Source organism: Pelophylax lessonae (assembly GCF_965119305.1).
Source record: "Pelophylax lessonae genome assembly, chromosome: 10".
Taxonomy (NCBI): Eukaryota; Metazoa; Chordata; class Amphibia; order Anura; family Ranidae; genus Pelophylax; species Pelophylax lessonae.
This window is the reverse complement of record NC_138777.1, coordinates 24,825,955-24,846,635: the sequence shown is the minus strand read 5'-3', so window position 1 is coordinate 24,846,635 and position 20,681 is coordinate 24,825,955. Positions and strand designations below refer to the sequence as shown.

At 43.0% G+C, this 20,681-nt stretch overlaps 1 protein-coding gene across 1 annotated transcript in view; it reads left to right on the top strand.

The window, feature by feature from the left end:
* The first annotated feature begins 9,912 nt into the window (after positions 1–9,912).
* The window catches only part of ELF5 (E74 like ETS transcription factor 5), a 76,866-nt gene continuing 66,097 nt past the window's right edge, over positions 9,913–20,681 (top strand). The window contains exon 1 of the mRNA XM_082270162.1: positions 9,913–10,027. Coding sequence (XP_082126288.1) covers positions 10,013–10,027 — 15 coding nt within the window. The 5' untranslated portion in view covers positions 9,913–10,012. The remainder of the gene's footprint in view (positions 10,028–20,681) is intronic.

The following is a 20,681-nucleotide window of genomic DNA, read 5'->3' as shown; positions in this document are numbered from 1 at the left end:
AGAGGATCGAGGCTTCCGGCGGCCGCATCGCTGGACCGTTGGACAGGTGAGTAAATGGCTGGAACTCCGCTTTAAGGCTCCATTCACACCTGAGCGTAGCGTTTTCACGCATTTTTTTACCGCGATTTTTACCGCGTTTTACAGACGTTTTTAGATTTAATAGAGACCAATGGAAAATGCCTGTAATCTGCCCAAAAAGAAGCTCATGTACTTTTTTGAGCGTTGGGCGTTTTGCTCACAGCGTCAAAACGCTCAGATGTGAACAGGGGCCATTGAAATGAATAGGATTTGTCTTGTTGGGCGTTTTGAGAGCTGATCCTAGAGCAGAAAAACTCCCCAAAAACGCCCCAAAACGCCTACATGTGAACGGAGCCTAAAATCGCAGTAAAACCGTGGAAAAAACGCGTAGAAACGCTACGCTCAGGTGTGAATGTAGCCTAAATAGCAACGCCAAGATGTGAACGTAGCCTTAAAGGGATTCTATCCAGATCAAACACATACCCTCCCTCGTAACAGGGTCAGGGCAATCCCTCAAGTGGCTCGCTAAAGGCAAGTTCAACAACCCTCCTCTCCAGGGCCTTTCTAGGAAGAGACTTCATTTCCTCCGCCATCACTTGCCACTAGAGAATGACTGTAGCCACCCTCAAAGTCACATCACAGCAACAAAAAACAAGGAATTTGGAGGAGGCTGAGAGCAATAGAAGGGAATTGTTTGACTTCGGAATACATACTGGAATAGATTTTTCCTGTATAAATCAGAGTTTATTGTCACTTTATATTTGTAATATGCTTTTCAAACTATCCCGCACCGGTCATCATGTGTGACAGGTTTAGGAAAAATAGAAGAGCCCAGATATGAAGGCAATTTTACAAAATATCTTCTGCGTAGAGGGACTCGGAACTCTGATGCTGGAATCAGCCGGGAGTGTGACAGATCAGCCGGTGAATAATAGTTTTGGTTGTGAAATCTCTGACATGATCCATCTCCTCTACATGAGAAGTCTTTATTAGGTGTATGCAAATCAGATGCCTGACGGCAATATGACATTCCGGAAGGATGATTACTGACAATCTGCTCATTCATATACTGTATATGGATACAAGATTTTATACTGTAAAACAAGAAACTGTGATTTCTGAAAGCACGGAGTGAACTGACATCAGCGTTCTGATATCCAATCACGTTCAGGGAAAAAAAAAAAAAAAAGGTTTCACGTCCACAAGATTGGGCGTGTAACCCCGGGCTGGATTCTTTGTGGGGAAATAAAACACACATGGTAATGGGCATTGTGTTGTGCCTTAAGTGGTATTAAACCAAAAAACTAACATTGCAGCTTACCAATTCTTAGATGTGATGGCTGCATTCGTTTTCATTTTAGACTTTCTTTCTTTTATTTTCATTTGGTGATCCAGCCAGTACATCTTTTGTTTTTTAAAGAACAAGCTCTCCAGCAGTTGCAGAGATGAGACAAACCATTTAACATTGACAGGGGTGTTTTTCAATGATCAGTACCTATTTATGTGAAATCTTAATCCAAAAAGGAAAAAAAAAATGTTTCCTGAAAATGCTTATGAAGAATTAGCAGGAGTTTGGGCTTTAATTTGTTAGTATATTTAAATCTGCAATGGGCAGAGACATGGGCAAAGTTTAGTGTCACTTTAAACTTAAAGTGTTACTAAAGCCAGGACCCTGCTTTTACTATATCTGGTCTCTCCAGGAGCCTGCAGTCACTATATCTGGTCTCCCCAGGATCCTGCAGTCAGTATATATGGTCTCCCCAGGATCCTGCAGTCACTATATCTGGTCTCCCCAGGAGCCTGCAGTCACTATATCTGGTCTCCCCAGGAGCCTGCAGTCACTATATCTGGTCTCCCCAGGATCCTGCAGTCACTATATCTGGTCTCCCCAGGAGCCTGCAGTCACTTTATCTGGTCTCCCCAGGAGCCTGCAGTCACTATATCTGGTCTCCCCAGGAGCCTGCAGTCACTTTATCTGGTCTACCCAGGATCCTGCAGTCACTATATCTGGTCTCCCCAGGATCCTGCAGTCACTATATCTGGTCTCCCCAGGATCCTGCAGTCACTATATCTGGTCTCCCCAGGAGCCTGCAGTCACTATATCTGGTCTCCCCAGGAGCCTGCATTCACTACATCTGGTCTGCCCAGGAGCCTGCATTCACTATATATGGTCTCCCCAGGAGCCTGCATTCACTATATCTGGTCGCCCCAGGAGACTGCATTCACTATATCTGGTCTCCCCAGGAGCCTGCAGTCACTATATCTGGTCTCCCCAGGAGCCTGCAGTCACTATATCTGGTCTCCCCAGGAGCCAGCAGTCACTATATCTGGTCTCCCCAGGATCCTGCAGTCACTATATCTGGTCTCCCCAGGAGCCTGCATTCACTATATCTGGTCTCCCCAGGAGCCTGCAGTCACTATATCTGGTCTCCCCAGGAGCCTGCATTCACTATATCTGGTCTCCCCAGGAGCCTGCAGTCACTATATCTGGTCTCCCACAGTACACAGAACATGGAAATGCAATTATTTTAGTAAATATAAACTGCTAAGTACCTTTTCTCATCAGCAGTATATAGCAGTCTCGTGACTTCTATCAGCTCCTGGTAAAGCTTGTAGGAGGAGTTTTCTTACTGCACTGAGCTGTCCTATCAGCATCCAGGACCCCTGACCCTCTGTCTGGACAGTACTGATTGGCCCTTTGCTGAACATATGCCCTCTCCAAAAAAAAACTCTCTCTGACAATACGCACCAAATTGAGCATGCACAGCCTGACTCCAACGGCTCTGTACTATCAGGATTTGTTCTAGAGTTTGTGGAATAAGAGGAGGATCTGTGCATACAGGATCAAACAGCCTTTTTATACAATGCAGAGGATTAACCCCTTAGGTTCCACAGTGAGTATAACAAGCATGCTTTACTGTATATACACACTGATTTACTGTAGTGGGTTTAGTAACACTTTAACCCTATAACCCTTGCCCCAAATCTAACCCCTAGTCTAATCCCTAATGTTGAGTTAACCCTTCAGAAGCTTTCTTATCTTGCATCTAAGGCTTCATGTACACTACAGCTCCTAAACTCGAGTTAAAGCGGAGTTCCGACCTCAAAAATCGACAAAATCGATTTTGGGATATCCGCTTGCCGAGTGTCACCTGAAAAACAATTGGATAATCACGATTTTTTTTTTGTTTACTTACCTTGTTATTGAAGAAAATATAATCACCTTTCTTCCACTTCCTCCCTCTGCGGCCGCGGCCCGCGCCGTCACTTCCTCCTTGCATTGATTCCTGGGAGCTGAGCATCATTGCTCCCAGGAATCAATGCACCTGCACCGGCCCCGCTCGTCACTTCCAGTGTGGGCGCGTCATTCCCTGCTAAACAGCTTCTGGGCATGCCCAGAAGCTGTGGAGGGATGACGTGCCCGCACCGGAAGTGACGAGCGGGGCCGGTGCAGGTGCATTCTGGGAGAAGAGGACACAGAAGAGGACGCAGAAGAGGACGCACTGGCTTCAGCTGCCCACACCTGAGAAGGCAGCGCTGGAGAAGAAATTTTCAAGGTAAATATTTCTTCTAAAAGGTGAGTGCGACCCGGGACAGTTCAGAGGCTATCCATTGTGGAATGTACTAGCCCTGACTGTCCCGGGGCTATTTTATCTAAATTTCACCCCCGAGGCCGGAACTCCGCTTTAAGGAGATTTTGGCCTTTTTTTTTTTTTTCTTTGGTCAAAGCTCCTAAACGCAATTCCATAAAAGCCTATGTGTTAATGTACATATAGGCTTTTAACAGAATTTAGGAGCTGCCGCAGTTAGGTGAGGTTCAACTTCCCTCAACCCCCCCCCCCTCTCTTGAACACGGAAGAATCACGTTCAGGATAGGAACGCCAGCCGCAAAACACAACAGAATCACTGTAAAATCGCAGTATGACTTTGCCACGATTTTGCTGCGTGTTGCGTTTTTTGCTGCCACCGGCGGTCAAAGTAGGCTATGTGTACATGAAGCCTAAAATGTTGGCAGCAAAAGAAGGTGTTTGTAATCTTCTCCAAGACTTATGACTCCCCCATTCTCTATTCAACTCACTAATAAAAATAACAGAGGGTTCCTGGTGTGATTTCAATCTTTATTTTCCAACTTTATTTACTTGCCAATATACAGTATATATTACAAAGTAGTACTTTAGCCTTTGCATAGCTTGAAAAGAAAATTATTTTATTTAAATAAAATCTGCAGTTTGAAAAAAAAAAAAAAAAAAGAAAGAAAAAAATGACACTAATAAAACAAAACAGATTGGGCAAAAATGCGGAAAACTTATCCTACACAAAAATAATAATTGCAAAATGAACCATTGAGAACCCTGAATGCAAGAGTTTAAAATGACGAAGGCAAAACGATCGGTACGAAACTAAAGGATTTCTAAGAAACCAAATTATAGGTTGCTGAACACTTAACAACACCCACACCCACATACATATATTATAATATATATATATATATATTGTTTTTTTTTTTTTTATTACATTGTTTTAGATGATTGGAAAATGAAAAATATATACAAACAGAACAGAAGAGTAATGCTAAACTGTTTAGCGGGCAGCATTCCTAAAACCTTTATTCTAGTTTAAGCATTAAAAAATTCTGCCTAAAAGCAAACATGACAAGATGCCCAATATACCTTTATTAACAAAACAAAACTTTTCCAAACCCTTTCCTAATTTTGGTTTTCCCTTTACTGGAACTCGATTCTCTGCAGGATCAGATGGCTAGTGATCATACACAGTTTTTCAGTCCTACAGATAATGTCCAGGCTACAGAAACCAGAAAACACCTTCAAAAGGGCACCTAAAGCCACTAAAGTGCGATTTTAGTTTTGGATAGAATAGGCAGTGGTTTAAACCATGTTCAGTTTTCTGTGGGGTTTTATTATTTCAAATTTTGCATTTTTTTTTTTTTCTTTATTTCGAATCTTGAGATTTTCTTTCATTGACTAACTCAAGAAACAAAGTAAAAGGAGACCTCTCTAAAAAAATAAATAAATAAATAAAGGAAATCCTCTCCAAAGCTGGCCATACACCAGTAGAATTTTTCTTTAAAAATTCTCATTTTCACAATGTTCGATTTTCTAAAAGTTAGTGTCCTCAAATCGATGATCATTTTCTACCATAGTAATGGCAGCTTTATTTCTACTATTAATCAAGTTTATCCGTAAAAAAAACAGAGACTCTTGGATGGAAGTTTGGCGCGCTCATTAACCACTTAAGCCCCGGAGGATTTGGCTGCTAAAAGACCAGGGGGTTTTTTGCGATTTTTTTACTGCGTGACTTTAACGGACAATTGCGCGGTCGTGCGACGCTATACCTAAACGAATTCGACGTCCTTTTTTTCCCACAAACAGAGCTTTCTTTTGGTGGTATTTGATCACCTGTGCGATTTTTTGATCATGCGCTATAAACAAAAAAAGAGCGTCAATTTTGCAAAAATAACAATATTTTTCACATTTTTTTATATGAAATTCCCCCAAAAAAAAATGTAAAAATCAAAATTTTTTAACATTTTTGGCCAATTTGTTTTATGCTACATATGTTTGGTAAAAAAAAAAAAAAATCGCAAAAAGCGTATTTTGATTGCTTTGCGCAAAAGTTATCGCGTTTACTAACAAAGGGAAAGATTTTTGTCATTTTTGGTGGTTTTTTTTAACGCGTAATGGCGGCGACCTGTGATTTTTTTTTCGGTACTGCGACATTGCGGCGGACAGATCGGACCCTTGACTGACATTTTTGACACTTTTGGGGTTACCAGTGACATTACTGCAGTAATCAGTGCTAAACATATGCACTGTTACTGCAAAAATGACACTGGGAGGGAAGGGGTTAACTTTATTGGACAGGGAGGGGTTAAGTGTGTCCTAGGGGCGTGCTTCTAACTGTATAGGGACATTGCTATTGGTGTAAAAACAAAGATCAACGGTCCTACATAGTAAAACCGTCTGATCTTCATTTTTACACCAGGGAGAATGACGGGCGGCTTGTTTACATAAGCCGCTCCGCCTTTCTCCCTTCACCGGAGCGATCGTAGTGTGACCGGCGGACATCGAGTCCGCCGGTCACACGCACTGACTTGTCAATGAACGAGCCGTGGCGGGCACGCGCCCGCCCGCAATTGGCTCTCAAGTCAGTGACAGGCGAGTGACGCATCCATACGTCACTCTGCCTGGCCGGGGCTGACCGCCGCAGTATATAGTCGTGCGGCGATCGGCAACCGGTTAAAAACAATGCACGTGGATTCAAAAGAGCAGGATGGAATTTGCTTTTTTTGCTTGAATTAACAAAATTCTAACTGTTAATGTGGTTTATTATTCAGGGAGAAAATGTACATATTTTAATGCAAATGGTCTAGCCAAAATGAAACCGGTTTAATGGGGTTCCATTCAAGTAGCAGGTCTGGATGAAATTTTAAAGGATTTTAAATGAAAAGGGTCGACTCAATGTCAGCAAAGATCAAATGCTCTGATGAATGATTTTTCAGAATTTTCATACAACTGTTTGAACAAAGTTCTACTGGGATGTGACCCGGAAGTTGTGTTTTTTCCTGCCAGATTGGTATTTTTAATGCGCAAATTCTCTTTTATAACATGGAAGTGCAATACTTGAATTAAATGAACTTGAATTAAACATACCAAACTATTTTTACACTATGTGGGTCATTTGTCTATTTTTTACCTAAGTCAATGTGGTTGAACACTGGAGGTGGTGACCTAGACGACAGCAGGTGCCTGGTGACTCTAAGGAGAAGTGGGAAAGAAGCCTGAGATACCTACTGTTTTTGGCTATGCTGTTTAGGACTTCTCGTTAATTAGGGGGTTCATACCTGTTTGGTAAGCCTGCCTCTTGCTACTACTTGGCGAAGGCTTTGGATCCACTTTGGCACAATTCTGGAAAAAAAGGAAAAAAAGAAAAAAAAGTATTTCTTGATTATATTTAGTGTACTAAAATTTTTTTCTAGTAAAGTTGATCCTCGGGGAGATCAGGAAGGAATTTCTTTTCCCCTGCTGTAGCAAATTGGATTATGCTTTGCTGGGGGGTTTTTTGCCTTCCTCTGGATCAACTGCGGGTATAGGATTGTGTATATGGGATTGTATGGTTGGGTTTTCAATACTGTTTTTTTTTTTTTTTGTTGGTTGAACCAGATGGACTTGTGTCTTTTTTCAACCTAACTATGTAACTATTTCCTAGTGGACTTTGTTGGTTGAGTTATTTTGGGACTTTTTTCCACAATACACATTTCATATTTCATATTTTGAACTTTACCAGATGGATATGTTTCTTATGATCTTTAGGTTTTTACATATATGCTTTCATGAATTTTTGTTATATTTATTTTTAACTATTTGTCTTTTTTTAGCGCAACACAATTTATTTATACTACTGGTGTATGACCAGATTATAGCTTCTTTCCCACGGAGCGGACAGTATTGCGATCCGCTCCGGCACTTTTTTTTTTTCACGGACACCGATGACACTTGTGTCATCCGGTCCGTATGTCCGCATATCATCCCATCCGTTTGCGGATGATATACGGACATAATGCATGTCTATGGGGATTGCGGATGTCAGCGGATGACACCGCTGACACCCTATTTTGCATCCTGTCCGTTTTTTAAATGGAAGAAAAATAGGGTTCTGTTCTGTTCCAAAAAACTGAAAAGAACTGAAAGGACGAAAATCGTATGTCAGCGGATGGTCATCCGCTGACATCCTTAATCCCATTGACAAGCATTATGTCCGTATATCACCCGCAAACGGATGGGGTGATATACGGACATACGGAACGCCCATGTGAAAGGGGCCTAAGACAGTTGTCTAGTTTCAGAAGTTGTCCATTTCACCAAACAAACCTCAAAAATTCCATGCAAAGTATTAAGCCAAAGTCTTTTTTCCTATTATGAATTAATTTTTTCATTAAAAACCTTTGACTTTTAGATGGATGTTTGGTACTCTTATTGGATTGTATGTAAATGGTTTCTCGGCATTTGGTCCTTTCCCTGTTTTCTGAGAGGAGTCCACGTTTTGTGGTGTGCTGCTGAACCAGTGCCAGCGTGCCCACTGACAATTTCATTGACCCTTAGAAAATCTGAACCCATTGTTCTTGTGTTTGAGCAATGAGAACCTAACAAAGGTTCTAATGATTCCCTACGTTATCCAAAATGAAAATAAAATTTAGCTGAATATACAATTTAAAGATTTAAAGTATAATTAAAAGACAAAACTTTCTTTTTAGTTTTGGATAGAGGGGAGAGGGATTAGATCATCTGTAATTTTGTTTTGCTGCCTGTGTCCCTGTTAACCACTTAAGCACCGGAAGATTTTACCCCCTTCCTGACCAGGGAATATTTTGCGATTCGGCAATGCGTGATTTTAACGGACAATTGCGCGGCCGTGCGACGCTGTACCTAAACAAATTTGACGTCCTTTTTTTCCCCACAAACAGAGCTTTCTTTTGGTGGTATTTGATCACCTGTGTGATTTTTTGATCATGCGCTAAAAACAAAAAAAAGAGCGTCAATTTTGCAAACAAAACAATATTTTTCAAATTTTTTATATGAAATTCCCCAAAAAAAAATGTAAAAATCTAAATTTTTTAACATTTTAGACCAATTTGTTTTATGCTACATATGTTTGGTAAAAAAAAAAAAAAAAATCGCAAAAAGCGTATTTTGATTGGATTGCGCAAAAGTTATTGCGTTTACTAACTAAGGGAAAGATTTTTGTCATTTTTGTTGTTTTTTTTTTAATGAGTAATGGCGGCGATCTGCGATTTTTTTTTGCGGGACTGCGACATTGCGGCAGACAGATCGGACCCTTGACTGACATTTTTGACAATTTTGGGGTTACCAGTGACATTACTGCAGTAATCAGTGCTATACATATGCACTGTTACTGTAAAAATGACACTGGCAGGGAAGGAGTTAACTTTATTTGAGAAGGAGGGGTTAAGTGTGTCCCTAGGGGCGTGCTTCTAACTGTGATTGGATGTGGCTTGAGGTGTAAGAACAGTGATCAATGGTCCTACATAGCAGAACCGTATGATCTCAATTCTTACACAGGGGAGAATGACGGACGGCTGTGTTTACATTAGCCGCCTGCCTTTCTCCCGCTGTAACGGATGATCGCGAGTGACCGGCGGACATCGGGTCCGCCGGGCACACGCGCGGGGGGGGGGGGGTCCGTGAGCGAGTGGGAGCCTCAGAGGCTAGAGATGTAGACCTACGTCACTTTGCCTGTGAGGGGCTGACCGCCGACGTAAATCGTCTTTAGGCAGTCGGCAAGTGCTTAAGAAGAATTACCCTCTCTATTTGTTCTGTTTACCCTCATCATTAAAAGTGAAAGTAAAAGAAAATCCCAAATTTTGGGCTGTCCCCAGAAAAGTAATAGAGGGGAAATCTTCCAAATTGGACACTAGTTCTGGTGACCTGGGGGTCCCAAAGGATCTCCCTTAATTTGTAGGGATTTCCCCTCATTTCCTGTTTGGCTATGGGACAGGGAAGGAAGGTAAATCTCTGCAATGGGACACAGATGGCAGAACAAAAAATCTGATAGGGGTTATAACCCTCCCTTAATCCATCCAAAATGGAAAAAAAAAAAAACTTTGCCTATAGTTCTACTTTAACTCTTGAACTCGGAAAGTCATGAAGGAACCTCTGATCTCCCAGCAGGTTGGCTTTTGCGTTGGTCTTCTATATTGCATGATAGGACCCCCAGTGACATCAGTGACTTGGGATAGAAGCAGCTGTGATCCATCTCTTTCTGGTCCTCGTGTATTTAACATACTTCGGTATCCAGTCCTAATCACAGCGTTCGTCACTCAGTGGGTGTGAGCTGAAACCTGAAGAACAGACCTAACCTGTATATACACAGTCAGCCAGTGTATATCACAAAGCATCAGACGGTTCCTCCAGTGCCCTCAGACATCTGGATTCTCCGCCGGCTCTCAGACACCTGTATGAACCTGCACAAGGTGAGCATCTGTCTCAGTCCTCCGCTATTGGGCCGTTGAGGTCCATCTGTATATAATGGCTTACTGAATGGGGGTCTTGGCTTATACCAAATTATTCCAAAATGGTTCACAATTGTCTAAACTACCATATTGTCATAAATCGTTTGTTAGGCTGTTGAGATATTCAACTGATTACATTGCAAGGGACCCATTTGTTGTTATCAGCAGCTTTGAATGTGGAAAGGGATTTATTGGTGCTGTCAAGAGGGAGTTTGTAAACGTTGCCTGCGGGGTCACCAGCTCTTAGTATTCCAGTTTGAAGCATACCTTGATCATTACCTTTCCTGCACTCAATTAATCCATCACCTGAGCCTGAAGAAATAGTCCTTGGTATAGGAAAACCCTTGACACTCCTCCCCTGCCCTGTAGGGGGGAGGTGTTTTGTAGTTCACATAGATGGCTGACAAGGATCTAACTCATGGGTGTCCAACCTTTTGGCTTCTCTGGGCCACATTGAGTGTAGAAAAATTTTCTCGGGCCGCATATAAAATATATACTATAGTTAAGGTATGTAAGTAATAAAATGCTGCCGTGCCCTTCCCGCGCCGCTGCGCCCCCCCGCACTAATTTAACACAACCAGAAGATGATCAAATGAAATGGAATCAGTTTACAGAAGTTTACTTCTTCTGAGAGATAATAAAGGAACACTCCAACCACCATGACCACTTCAGTGATTTGGAGTGGTCATGGAGGTAGGAGTCAAAAACACTGCACATGCTCTCCTCCCACCCCCCCTCCCCTCCGAGGCCGCCTCTGCCTACAATTGAAAGCTGCTGTGGCTGTGCCCCCGACCCGACTTCCTTCCTCCCCAGCAAAAAAAAAAAAAATTGTCAGGGGGCAGTGGGCCGCATTGCCTGCGGTTCTGGGCCGCATGCGGCCCTCGGGCTGCAGGTTGGACATGCCTGATCTAACTGATAAGCATGCAGTACAGGCAGAGAGTACAGGAAGTTATCAGCTCATAAGCTTTCTGGCACGGTCAGGGTGAATTTATTATGGTGCCTGTCACCACAATGCAGCCAATTGTTTGCCCCATGTGCTGTCACATGGGGGGGGGGGGGGGGGTTAGCATAGCCCTGGTGAGGTTTTCAATTTCTGAAAAAAATGTAAATGTACATAGGACTTGGTGGAGGTGGCTGAAGATAAATCACATGTCAGGGAAACACAAGAAAGTGAAAGTACACATTCACCTTAAGAGATTATTCATACCAGCCCACATGCGGGCCAGTGTACATTGTGTAGGGGAAAGTGAGAGGCGGTGCGATACGCACACTATTTACCTTTCATTTTCTGTATTTCTCAGTTGTTTTCTTTGCACCCTTGTGTTGAGCCTGTCTTGGTCTATGCCAGGGGTAGGGAACCTTTTTTCTGCCAAGGGCCATTTGGGTATTTATAAAATCATTCGGGGGCCGTACAAAATTATCACCTTAAAAATGAGCCTGTTATATTTGTTTGAACATTTAATTTATTCACCCCTAATGTGATGGCTGCAACTGCTTCTCTTTGGTGAGGTGTGTGATGTTAGCTGGTATTGATGTTGCTACTCGCAACAGGTTTTCCAGGTTTGCGTCGGTCAGTCTGGAGCGCAGTCAACTTTTTTGTGGTGTTAAGTTTTGAAAAGAACTGCTGGCGGGTACTGCTGGTGGGTATAGCTGGCTGGTACAGCTGTAGGTACTGCTGGCTCAGGCTGGTACTGTGCTGTAGGTACTGCTGGCTGGTACTGCTGTGGGTACTGCTGGCTCAGGCTGGTACTGATGGCTGGTACTGTGCTGTGGGTACTGCTGACTGGTATTGCTGGCTCAGGCGGGTACTGCTGTGGGTACTGCTGCCTCAGGTTGGTACTGCTGGTTGGTATTACTGTTGGTACTGCTGGCTCAGGCTGGTACTGCTGGCTGGTACTGTGCTGTAGGTACTGCTGGCTGGTACTGTTGTAGGTACTGCTGACTCTGGCTGATACTGCTGTAGGTACTGCTGGCTCTGGCTGGTACTGCTGGTTCTGCTGTGGGTACTGCTGGTTCTGGCTGGTACTGCTGTGTGTACTGCTTGCTCTGGCTGGTACTGCTGTGAGTACTGCTGGCTCTGGCTGGTACTGCTGTGAGTACTGCTGGCTCTGGCTGGTACTGCTGTGTGTGCTGCTGGCGGGAAATGCTGGCTAGGAGACGTGTAGCGGTGCCGCGCTGGAGGAAGAGGTGATGTTTCCTGTATTGGTCACAGGTGGAGTGCATTTGATATCACTCCGCCTGTGACTCACTCAGACTGCCATAACGGAGCAGGAACTATACAGGAAGCATCGGCTCCATTCTGACAGATCAGCTGAGAGACACGGACTCAGCTGCACAGGGGGCCGGACCAGATGACTTTGGGGGCCACATACGGCCCCCGAACCATAGGTTCCCCACCCCTGGTCTATGCAGATGAATACAGATCAATAGATATGATTTGAACCACCAGTAACACACATGAGAAGGTTTGGCTCGCAGTTTCCACTCCAATACCTCGTACACACGCATCGATAGTTGGCCGTGAATTTTCGGCCAACGTCCGATCGGCCGATTTTCGGCTTGTTAGTATGATGCTTTCGACAACCGACTCCGACTTTTTGGCTGAAAAAAATCTGGTGTGCATGCTATAAAATGTTTGTTGGCCGTCAACACAACGGCCGATTTTCCGTCAGTCAGTACAGATTTCGGCAGACAAAAATCTGATGAGCAAGACTGGGCATGCTCAGAGAAGAAAAAACACAGGAAAAGTCAACCAGCACATGACATCACTTCTGAAGTAGATTTTTGTTGCAGTCTAGGCACATTCCAACCAACAAAACACAACTCTGGACAAAAGTCGGACGATCGGTCGGCCAATAATCGTTGCGTCTGTACGAGGCATAAGGCTCCATGTACATGGGACGTTGTTAAAAGTCCCTTGAATGCTGGAATTTGTGTTGTGTCGCGTTTGCACCTGCGTTTAGCGGGTGTTTGCGGGCGTTTGCGTTTAAAACCGTTCCTAGAGGTAAAAAAATCATTCCCCTGGTCATCGAGTTCGGTCGCGTTCGGCCACGTTTTTGCGTTTTAAACACCAGGAAAAACATGTTCGAACGCAAATAATTGCGTTCCAAAAAACTACCCTGAACTCCACTGCCTGCAAATGACTGTAAACGTCCCGTGTACATGGAGCCTTATTCATTAAAGGTGTTTTTTTATATATATGGCATGCATTCGCTGTGGCATTGTTTTGATAAGCTTCTGCAATGTCACAAGATTTATTCCCGTCCAGTGTTGCATTCATTTTTTCGGACAACTGGGCAAAGCCTTTTTTAAACACATCCCGAAGATTGCAATGCAAAAAACAATGTGGTGCTGCTCCTAAAAACACCCCAAAATGACTGGACTGAAGAGTCTGTGAAATGTCCCAAACCGCCAGGAAAGGTGCAAAGCTGTGAATCCGGGAAACCACCACCAGACGCCCTGTTCACACCGCCTCTTACCAGATGGGGATGATCCCCATGACAGAGATCCAATGCGCCCAAATCTTAAGAAAGCCCAAGGCGATCCTCCTCCCGATGCACCAGGATTCAGACATACAACCATGGATTGGTGTGGGACAAAAAACAAAGCACCATCATAGCGCAGACCGTATCATTTTTAATCATAGTACATGAAGATTAAGAACACTTACACATTGGTAGATAAAAACGAACATCTCAGCACATTCCTAGTGTTCCTCTCGGTATGTCCCGCTATGCTCCACAAAAACCACCCAAAAGATGGCCGTCTCCTCCGTGTAGGCGTGCGTGACCGGGAGCACCGCCCCAGATTCTCAATGGGGTTATGTTCTGGACTCTGTGGTGTCCAATCCACGTGCTCCCTGAACCACTATTTCATAAGTTGAACCCGATGAATCCTGGCATTGTCATCTTGGAATATACCGGTGCCATCAGGGAAGAAAAACTCCATTGATGGAATAACCTGCTCATTCCGTATATTCAGGTAGTCAGTTGACCTCATTCTTTGGGCGCATCCAGTAACTATTCAATAGGAGAGTTACTGCATGCTCAGTTTAGTTAGTTGCTTAGTTAATTCCAGGTAGCGATTTTTTTTTGCCAGGCAGTATATATATATATATATATATATATATATATATATATATATATATATATATATATATATATATATATACACACACACACATATATATATATATATACACACAAACACACACACACACACACACACACACACATATATACATATATATATATATATATATATATATATATACACATATATATATATACACATATATACATACATATATATATATATATATATATATATATATATATATATACACATATATATATATACATACATACATATATATACATACATACATATATATACATACATACATGTATATATATACATACATACATACATACATACATACACACATGCTAATATCTCATAGCTATTGCATTTATTGTCTCCTTTACCTAAGGTGATATAAGCTGGCCATTCATCTATCAAAAATTGGATGGTTGTACAGAAGTTGATCTACCGACTGATTTCAGTACAACCACCCTGCCAGATAAATGTCGTTTGATCAGCACCACCGTCAATAGTCAGCAGCGCTGATCAGTGGATTCTGATGGTGGGGAAGTCTCCCTGCTGTCAGGGGAAGGGGGGGGGGATGTGAATGTGGGTGAATGTAGGAATCTGGTCAGTTTGTTTTTTTTTGTTGTTTACCCACTTGTTGAACAAAAAAAAATTGAAAAATTGAATTTTAGTAAGTATGAATTAATTTTTTAAATGATATATAGTGCAAAGCGTGCCCTGTGTGCAAATGACTTTAGAGTGCCTGCTGAATACCTAGATACAGATTTAGGCAACTACCATAAAGGTTTGTCTATAATTCTCTCCAATAGACAACAGAACATCTACATAGACACAGTAGGGGTTGATGTGCTAAAACTGGGGAGTGCAAAATCTGGTGCAGCTGTGCATGGGAGCCAATCAGCTTCTAACTTCAGCTTGTTCAATTAAAGTGGTTGCAAAGACAGAAGGTTTTTTTTATCCTAATGCATTAAGGTAAAAAAACCTTCTGTGTGCAGCAGCCTCCCCAGCCCTCATAATCCTCACCCGAGACCCCTCTTAATCCAGCGATGTCCACGAGAGTCTTGCCTCCCTGGGGACTCCTACTCCCAATAGGCCATTGGCTCCCGCTGCTGTCAATCACAGCCAGTGAGCCAATCAGGAGATGGAGGGGGTGGGGCGGAACCACAACCTTGTGTGTGAAAGGACACACAGAGCAGCAGCTTGGGTGACCCCCATAGCAAGCTGCTTGCTATGGGGGTCATCTGACAGGAGAGAGGAGCACCAGCGTAGGACCCAAGAGCCGGAGGGTCCAGGCCACTTTATGATTGTAAAGTCTTGTTTTCTTTTTAAAGAAAAATTAACAAACATGTCATACTTACCTCCTCTGTGCAGTTGGTTTTGCACAGAGTGGTCCGGTTCCTCCTCTTCTCTGGTCCCTCTTCTGTGCTCCTTGCCCCTCCCTCCTGTTAAGGTGCTGCTTGGTTTGGGGGCACCCGAGGTGAGTCACTGCTCCAAAGCCAAATTATAAAAAAAGCTGTTGGATTTGGCGCTACCTATTTTGAGGGGGTATATAGTGGTATCTAAAACACGCTTATGTGCAATGGTTTAATAGAAGGGTCTTTCTGCTGCAAAGTGTCCATTCAGACACAGAGCTGTGACCCGGCCTCTCTCTTCTGATTGGATTACTGACTTTGATTGGCTCCCACTGCTGTCAATCACCCTGCACTGCTGTTTTAGCCAATGAGGGAGTCCTGGGCAGCTGGAAGACTTCTGCAACATCACTGGATAGAGATGGACTCAGGTAAGTATTAGGGGGGCTGAGGGGGGCTGTTGCACACAGAAGGTTTTTTTTTTTATCTTAATGTATAGAATGCATTAAGATAAAAAAAAAAAAACCTTCTGCCTTTACAACTCCTTTAAACAAAATGTTGCACTCTCAAATTTTAGTAAATCAACCCCAAAATACCTTCATATACAAAGTTATACAGCTGCCCTGTTGCACTTTCTTAGTTGACATTTGATCCGTTGGGTAGGTGAAGAGATCATACCCGCACTAGGAGTAAGATCAGTAAAAAACTGTCATGCTTGCACCCTATATTTCCAGATTTGTTAGAAAGTTGTTGTTACACATTACCAGCTTCTAAAAGCACGACTACACTTGTATGTAACCCATAACAAGGAACTTCTTTTATTTGCTCCCTTCTGGTCTGTTAACCACTTAAGCCCTGGAAGATTTTACCCCTTCCTGACCAGGCCCTATTTTGCGATTCGGCACTGCGTGACTTTAACGGACAATTGCGCGGTCGTGCGACGCTGTACCTAAACAAATTTGATGTCCTTTTTTTCCCACAAACAGAGCTTTATTTTGGTGGTATTTGATCACCTGTGCGATTTTTTGATCATGCGTTATAAACAAAAAAAGAGCAACAATTTTGCAAAAATAATATTTTTCACATTTTTTTATACGAAATTCCCCCCCAAAAAAAAGTAAAAATCAAAATTTTTTAACATTTTTGGCCAATTTGTTTTCTGCTACATATGTTTGGTAAAAAAAAAAAAAAAAAAAATCGCAATAAGCGTATTTTGATTGGTTTGCGCAAAAGTTATTGCGTTTACTAACAAAGGGAAAGATTTTTGTTGTTTTTTTTCCTTTAGCGAGTAATGGCGGCGATCTGCGATTTTTTTTTTTGCGGGACTGCGACATTGCGGCGGACAGTTCGGACCCTTGACTGACATTTTTGACACTTTTGGGGTTACCAGTGACATTACTACAGTAATCAGTGCTATACATATGCACTGTTACTGTAAAAATGACACTGGCAGGGAAGGGGTTAACTTTATTGGTGATCAGTGGGTTAAATGTATCCCTAGGGGCGTGATTCTAACTGTGGGGGGGGGCGTGGCTTGTGATGTAACCACAGAGAGATACAATCCTACATAGCAGGATCGTATGAGCTCTGCAGTTACATCAGGGAGAATGACAGGCGGCTTTGTTTACATCAGCCGCCTGCCTTTCTCCCTCTCCAGCAGGAGATCACGAGTGACCGGCGGACATCGGAGCCGCCAGTCACTCGCGCGGGGATGTTACTGAACGAGCGGGAGCGCGCGCTCGCCCCTTAGAGGCTCGTGGGCGAGCGACGTAGCCCTACGTCATTTTACCTGTAGGGGGCTGACTGCCGCAATAAATAGTCGTGCGGCGGTCGGCAAGCGGTTAAAAAAAAAATGTTCAGTCTTTTTCAGTTTTTTTAGCAAAAAATAAAATATCTCAGTGGCGATTTAATACCACAAAAGCTCTATTTATGTGAAAAAAAATAAGAAAGATATTTGGGTACAGTGTTGCATGACTGCGCAATTGTCATTCAAAGTGTAACAGTGCTGAAAGCTGAAAATTTACCTGGGTAGGAAGGGGGTGAAAGTGCCCAGTATTGAAGTGGTTAATAAGGGAAGAATATTTATTTGGATCTCCTTGTATGGTATTCCTGTTGCTGGTACAATTGGTTGTTGCAGTGGAGATGTGCAGAGCCAGCCCCTGAGATGTTTGGAGTGATTTTGAAGATGAAATTATAATATCTTGCAACGTAAGGATGAAACCACTTGCAAGAAGTAATCCTATTAGACTAGAACTACTTGGGAAAGTTTTAGGGTCCATGTACACTGCAACTTGTAAATGGCCGTTTAGGAGCAGTTGGGCGTTTTTTTCAGAAGCCCCTCTGTTATCTTATCTGTCCATGTACACTAAGTCATTTACAGTCATTTGCAGGCAGTTGAGTTCAGGGACGTTTTCTGGAAAGCAATTATTTGCATTCGAACGTGTGTTTTCCGGCGTTTCAAACGCAAAAACGCGGCCGAACGCGATGACCCGCATTTAGCGCTTGCGTTTTTCCATTTTAAAGGGGAATGATTTTTAAGACCTCTAGGAACAGTTTTAAACGCAAACGCCCGCTAAACGTGGGTGCAAACGCGACACAGCGGACGTTTTAAACGTCCTAAAAATTCCAGCATTTCAAGGGACTTTTTTTAGCATCCCGTGTACACGGAGCCTTATGCCTCGTACACACGCATCGATAGTTGGCCGTGAATTTTCGGCCAACGTCCGATCGGCTGATTTTCGGCTTGTTAGTATGATGCTTTCGACAACCGACTCCGACTTTTCGTCTGAAAAAAATCTGGTGTGCAGGCTATAAAATTTTTGTTGGCCGTCAACACAACGGCCGATTTTCATGCAGTCAGTACAGATTTCGGCAGACAAAAATCTGATGAGCAAGACTGGGCATGCTCAGAGAAGAAAAAACACATGGAAAGTAAACCAGAACATGACATCACTTCTGAAGTTGGTTTTTGTTGGCCGAGAAAATTTGTGCGCAGTCTAGAGCACATTTCAACCAACACAACAACACTGGACAAAAGACGGCCGATCGGTCGGCCGATAATCGTTGCGTGTGTACGAGGCTTTAGTAGGTCAGATGTAGCACTAAAATTGCTAGCAATTAATTGGTAGAAATAGCACCTCAGATTGACCCCCAAATATTTATTGTATGAAAATAACGCTACTTAAAAAAGAGTGCTGTTAATAATATTAGCTAATAAAAAATAAAAACAATATTGTTGTGAATACTATTGACACTTCCTGTTAATATTAGCAGCTGCCATGATGGTTGTTACAATGCTGAAATTTTAGTAAATGCACAGCAAGTATATTATTACTACTCCTATCACTACGGGTGTACTCACCAGCTCTTCAACAGAGTTTGAGTTGGGAACGTTATTTGGCTGTCCAACATGGTTTGAGGTGGGTGTTCTCACTACATCTCCAACAGAGTTTAAGTTGGGTGTTTTCACTGGCTCTCCAAGAGAGTTTGAGTTGGGTGTGTTAATTGGCTCTTCAACAGGGTTTGAGATGGATGTACTCACTGGCTCTCCAACAGAGTTTGAGTTGGGTTTGTTAATGGGCTCTCCAACAGAGTTTAAGGTGGGTGTACTCAATGGTTCTCCAACAGAGTTTGAGGTGTTCATTGGCTCTCCAACTGGGTTTGAGGTGGGGGTGTTAATTGGCTCTCCAACTGGGTTTGAGGTGGGGGTGTTAATTGGCTCTCCAACTGGGTTTGAGGTGGGGGTGTTAATTGGCTCTCCAACTGGGTTTGAGGTGGGGGTGTTCAATGGTTCTCCAACAGGGTTTGAGGTGGGGGTGTTCATTGGCTCTCCAACAAGGTTTGAGGTGTATGTTCTCACTGGCTCTTCAACAGAGTTTGAGTTGGGTGTGTTAATGGGCTCTCCAACAGAGTTTGGGGTGGGTGTACTCACTTGATCTCAAACTGATTTCTGAGGTGGGTGAACTCACTGGTTCTGAAACAAGGTTTGAGATGGGTGTGTTCATTGCCTCTCCAATAGTTTTTAGGTGAATGTGCTCACTGGCTTTAACAGAGGTTGAGGTGGGTGTACTCTCTGGCTCCCAAACAGGGTTGAAGGCAGGTATGCTAACTAGCCCTTAAACAGAGTTTAAGGTGGGAAAGTATGCTTGGTCTGGAGAGTGAATACAAATGCATATCCTTCCTGGAAAGGTGGAAGGACATAGACATACAACACAAAGTATGCTTGTGAATGAGTCTAGAAACAACTCAAGGCTGCCTTCTCTGGCAGCTGACCATTTAACCTTAATGCCTCGTACACACGCATCGATTATTGGTCGGGAATTTTCGGCCAACGTCCGATCGGCCGATTTTCGGCTTGTTAGTATGATGCTTTCGACAACCGACTCCAACTTTTCGGGCCGAAAAAAATCTGGTGTGCAGGCTATAAAATTTTTGTTGGCCTTCAACACAACGGCCGATTTTCCGTCAGTCAGTACAGATTTCGGCAGACAAAAATCTGATGAGCAAGTCTGGGCATGCTCAGAGAAGAAAAAACACACGGAAAGTAAACCATCACATGACATCACTTCTGAAGTAGATTTTTGTTGGCCGAGAAAATTTGTGTGCAGTCTAGGCACATTCCAACCAACACAACACAACTCTGGACAAAAGTCGGACGATTGGTCGGCCGATAATCGTTGCGTGTGTACGAGGCATAAGTATCACTATCTCGTGACTAGCCACTTCACCTACAGCAATAGGGGCTGGTGTGGAGATCTATAGAGACCCCAAAAGATGAATTGACCTTCAAATCAACTCTCCGTCATTGACCCCCCACCAAGATATTTACTGAGCTCTTTTTGACCCCAGCCTTAATTAATCCCTTTGCAAGCCAATATCGACCACTTTGGGGATTGCTGTGCTAACAAAGGCAACAATTGACTCCCTAAATAGGCTACACAAGTAGTATCCCCCAAATAGCCAGGATACCTTGCCACAAATTTGTGGCAGTGTTGAATTGTAAGTCTGTTATCTTGCTGCACATTTTCACTAACAAGTTGTACACTTGCAGAGCACTTGAAGCACAAGTTCTAGTTGAAACTTTACCAATTTGTAGAAAATGCATGTGGCAAGTCTCTAGCAAGAGCAAAGTTGCAGTGTTGAATCTACAGTAAAGC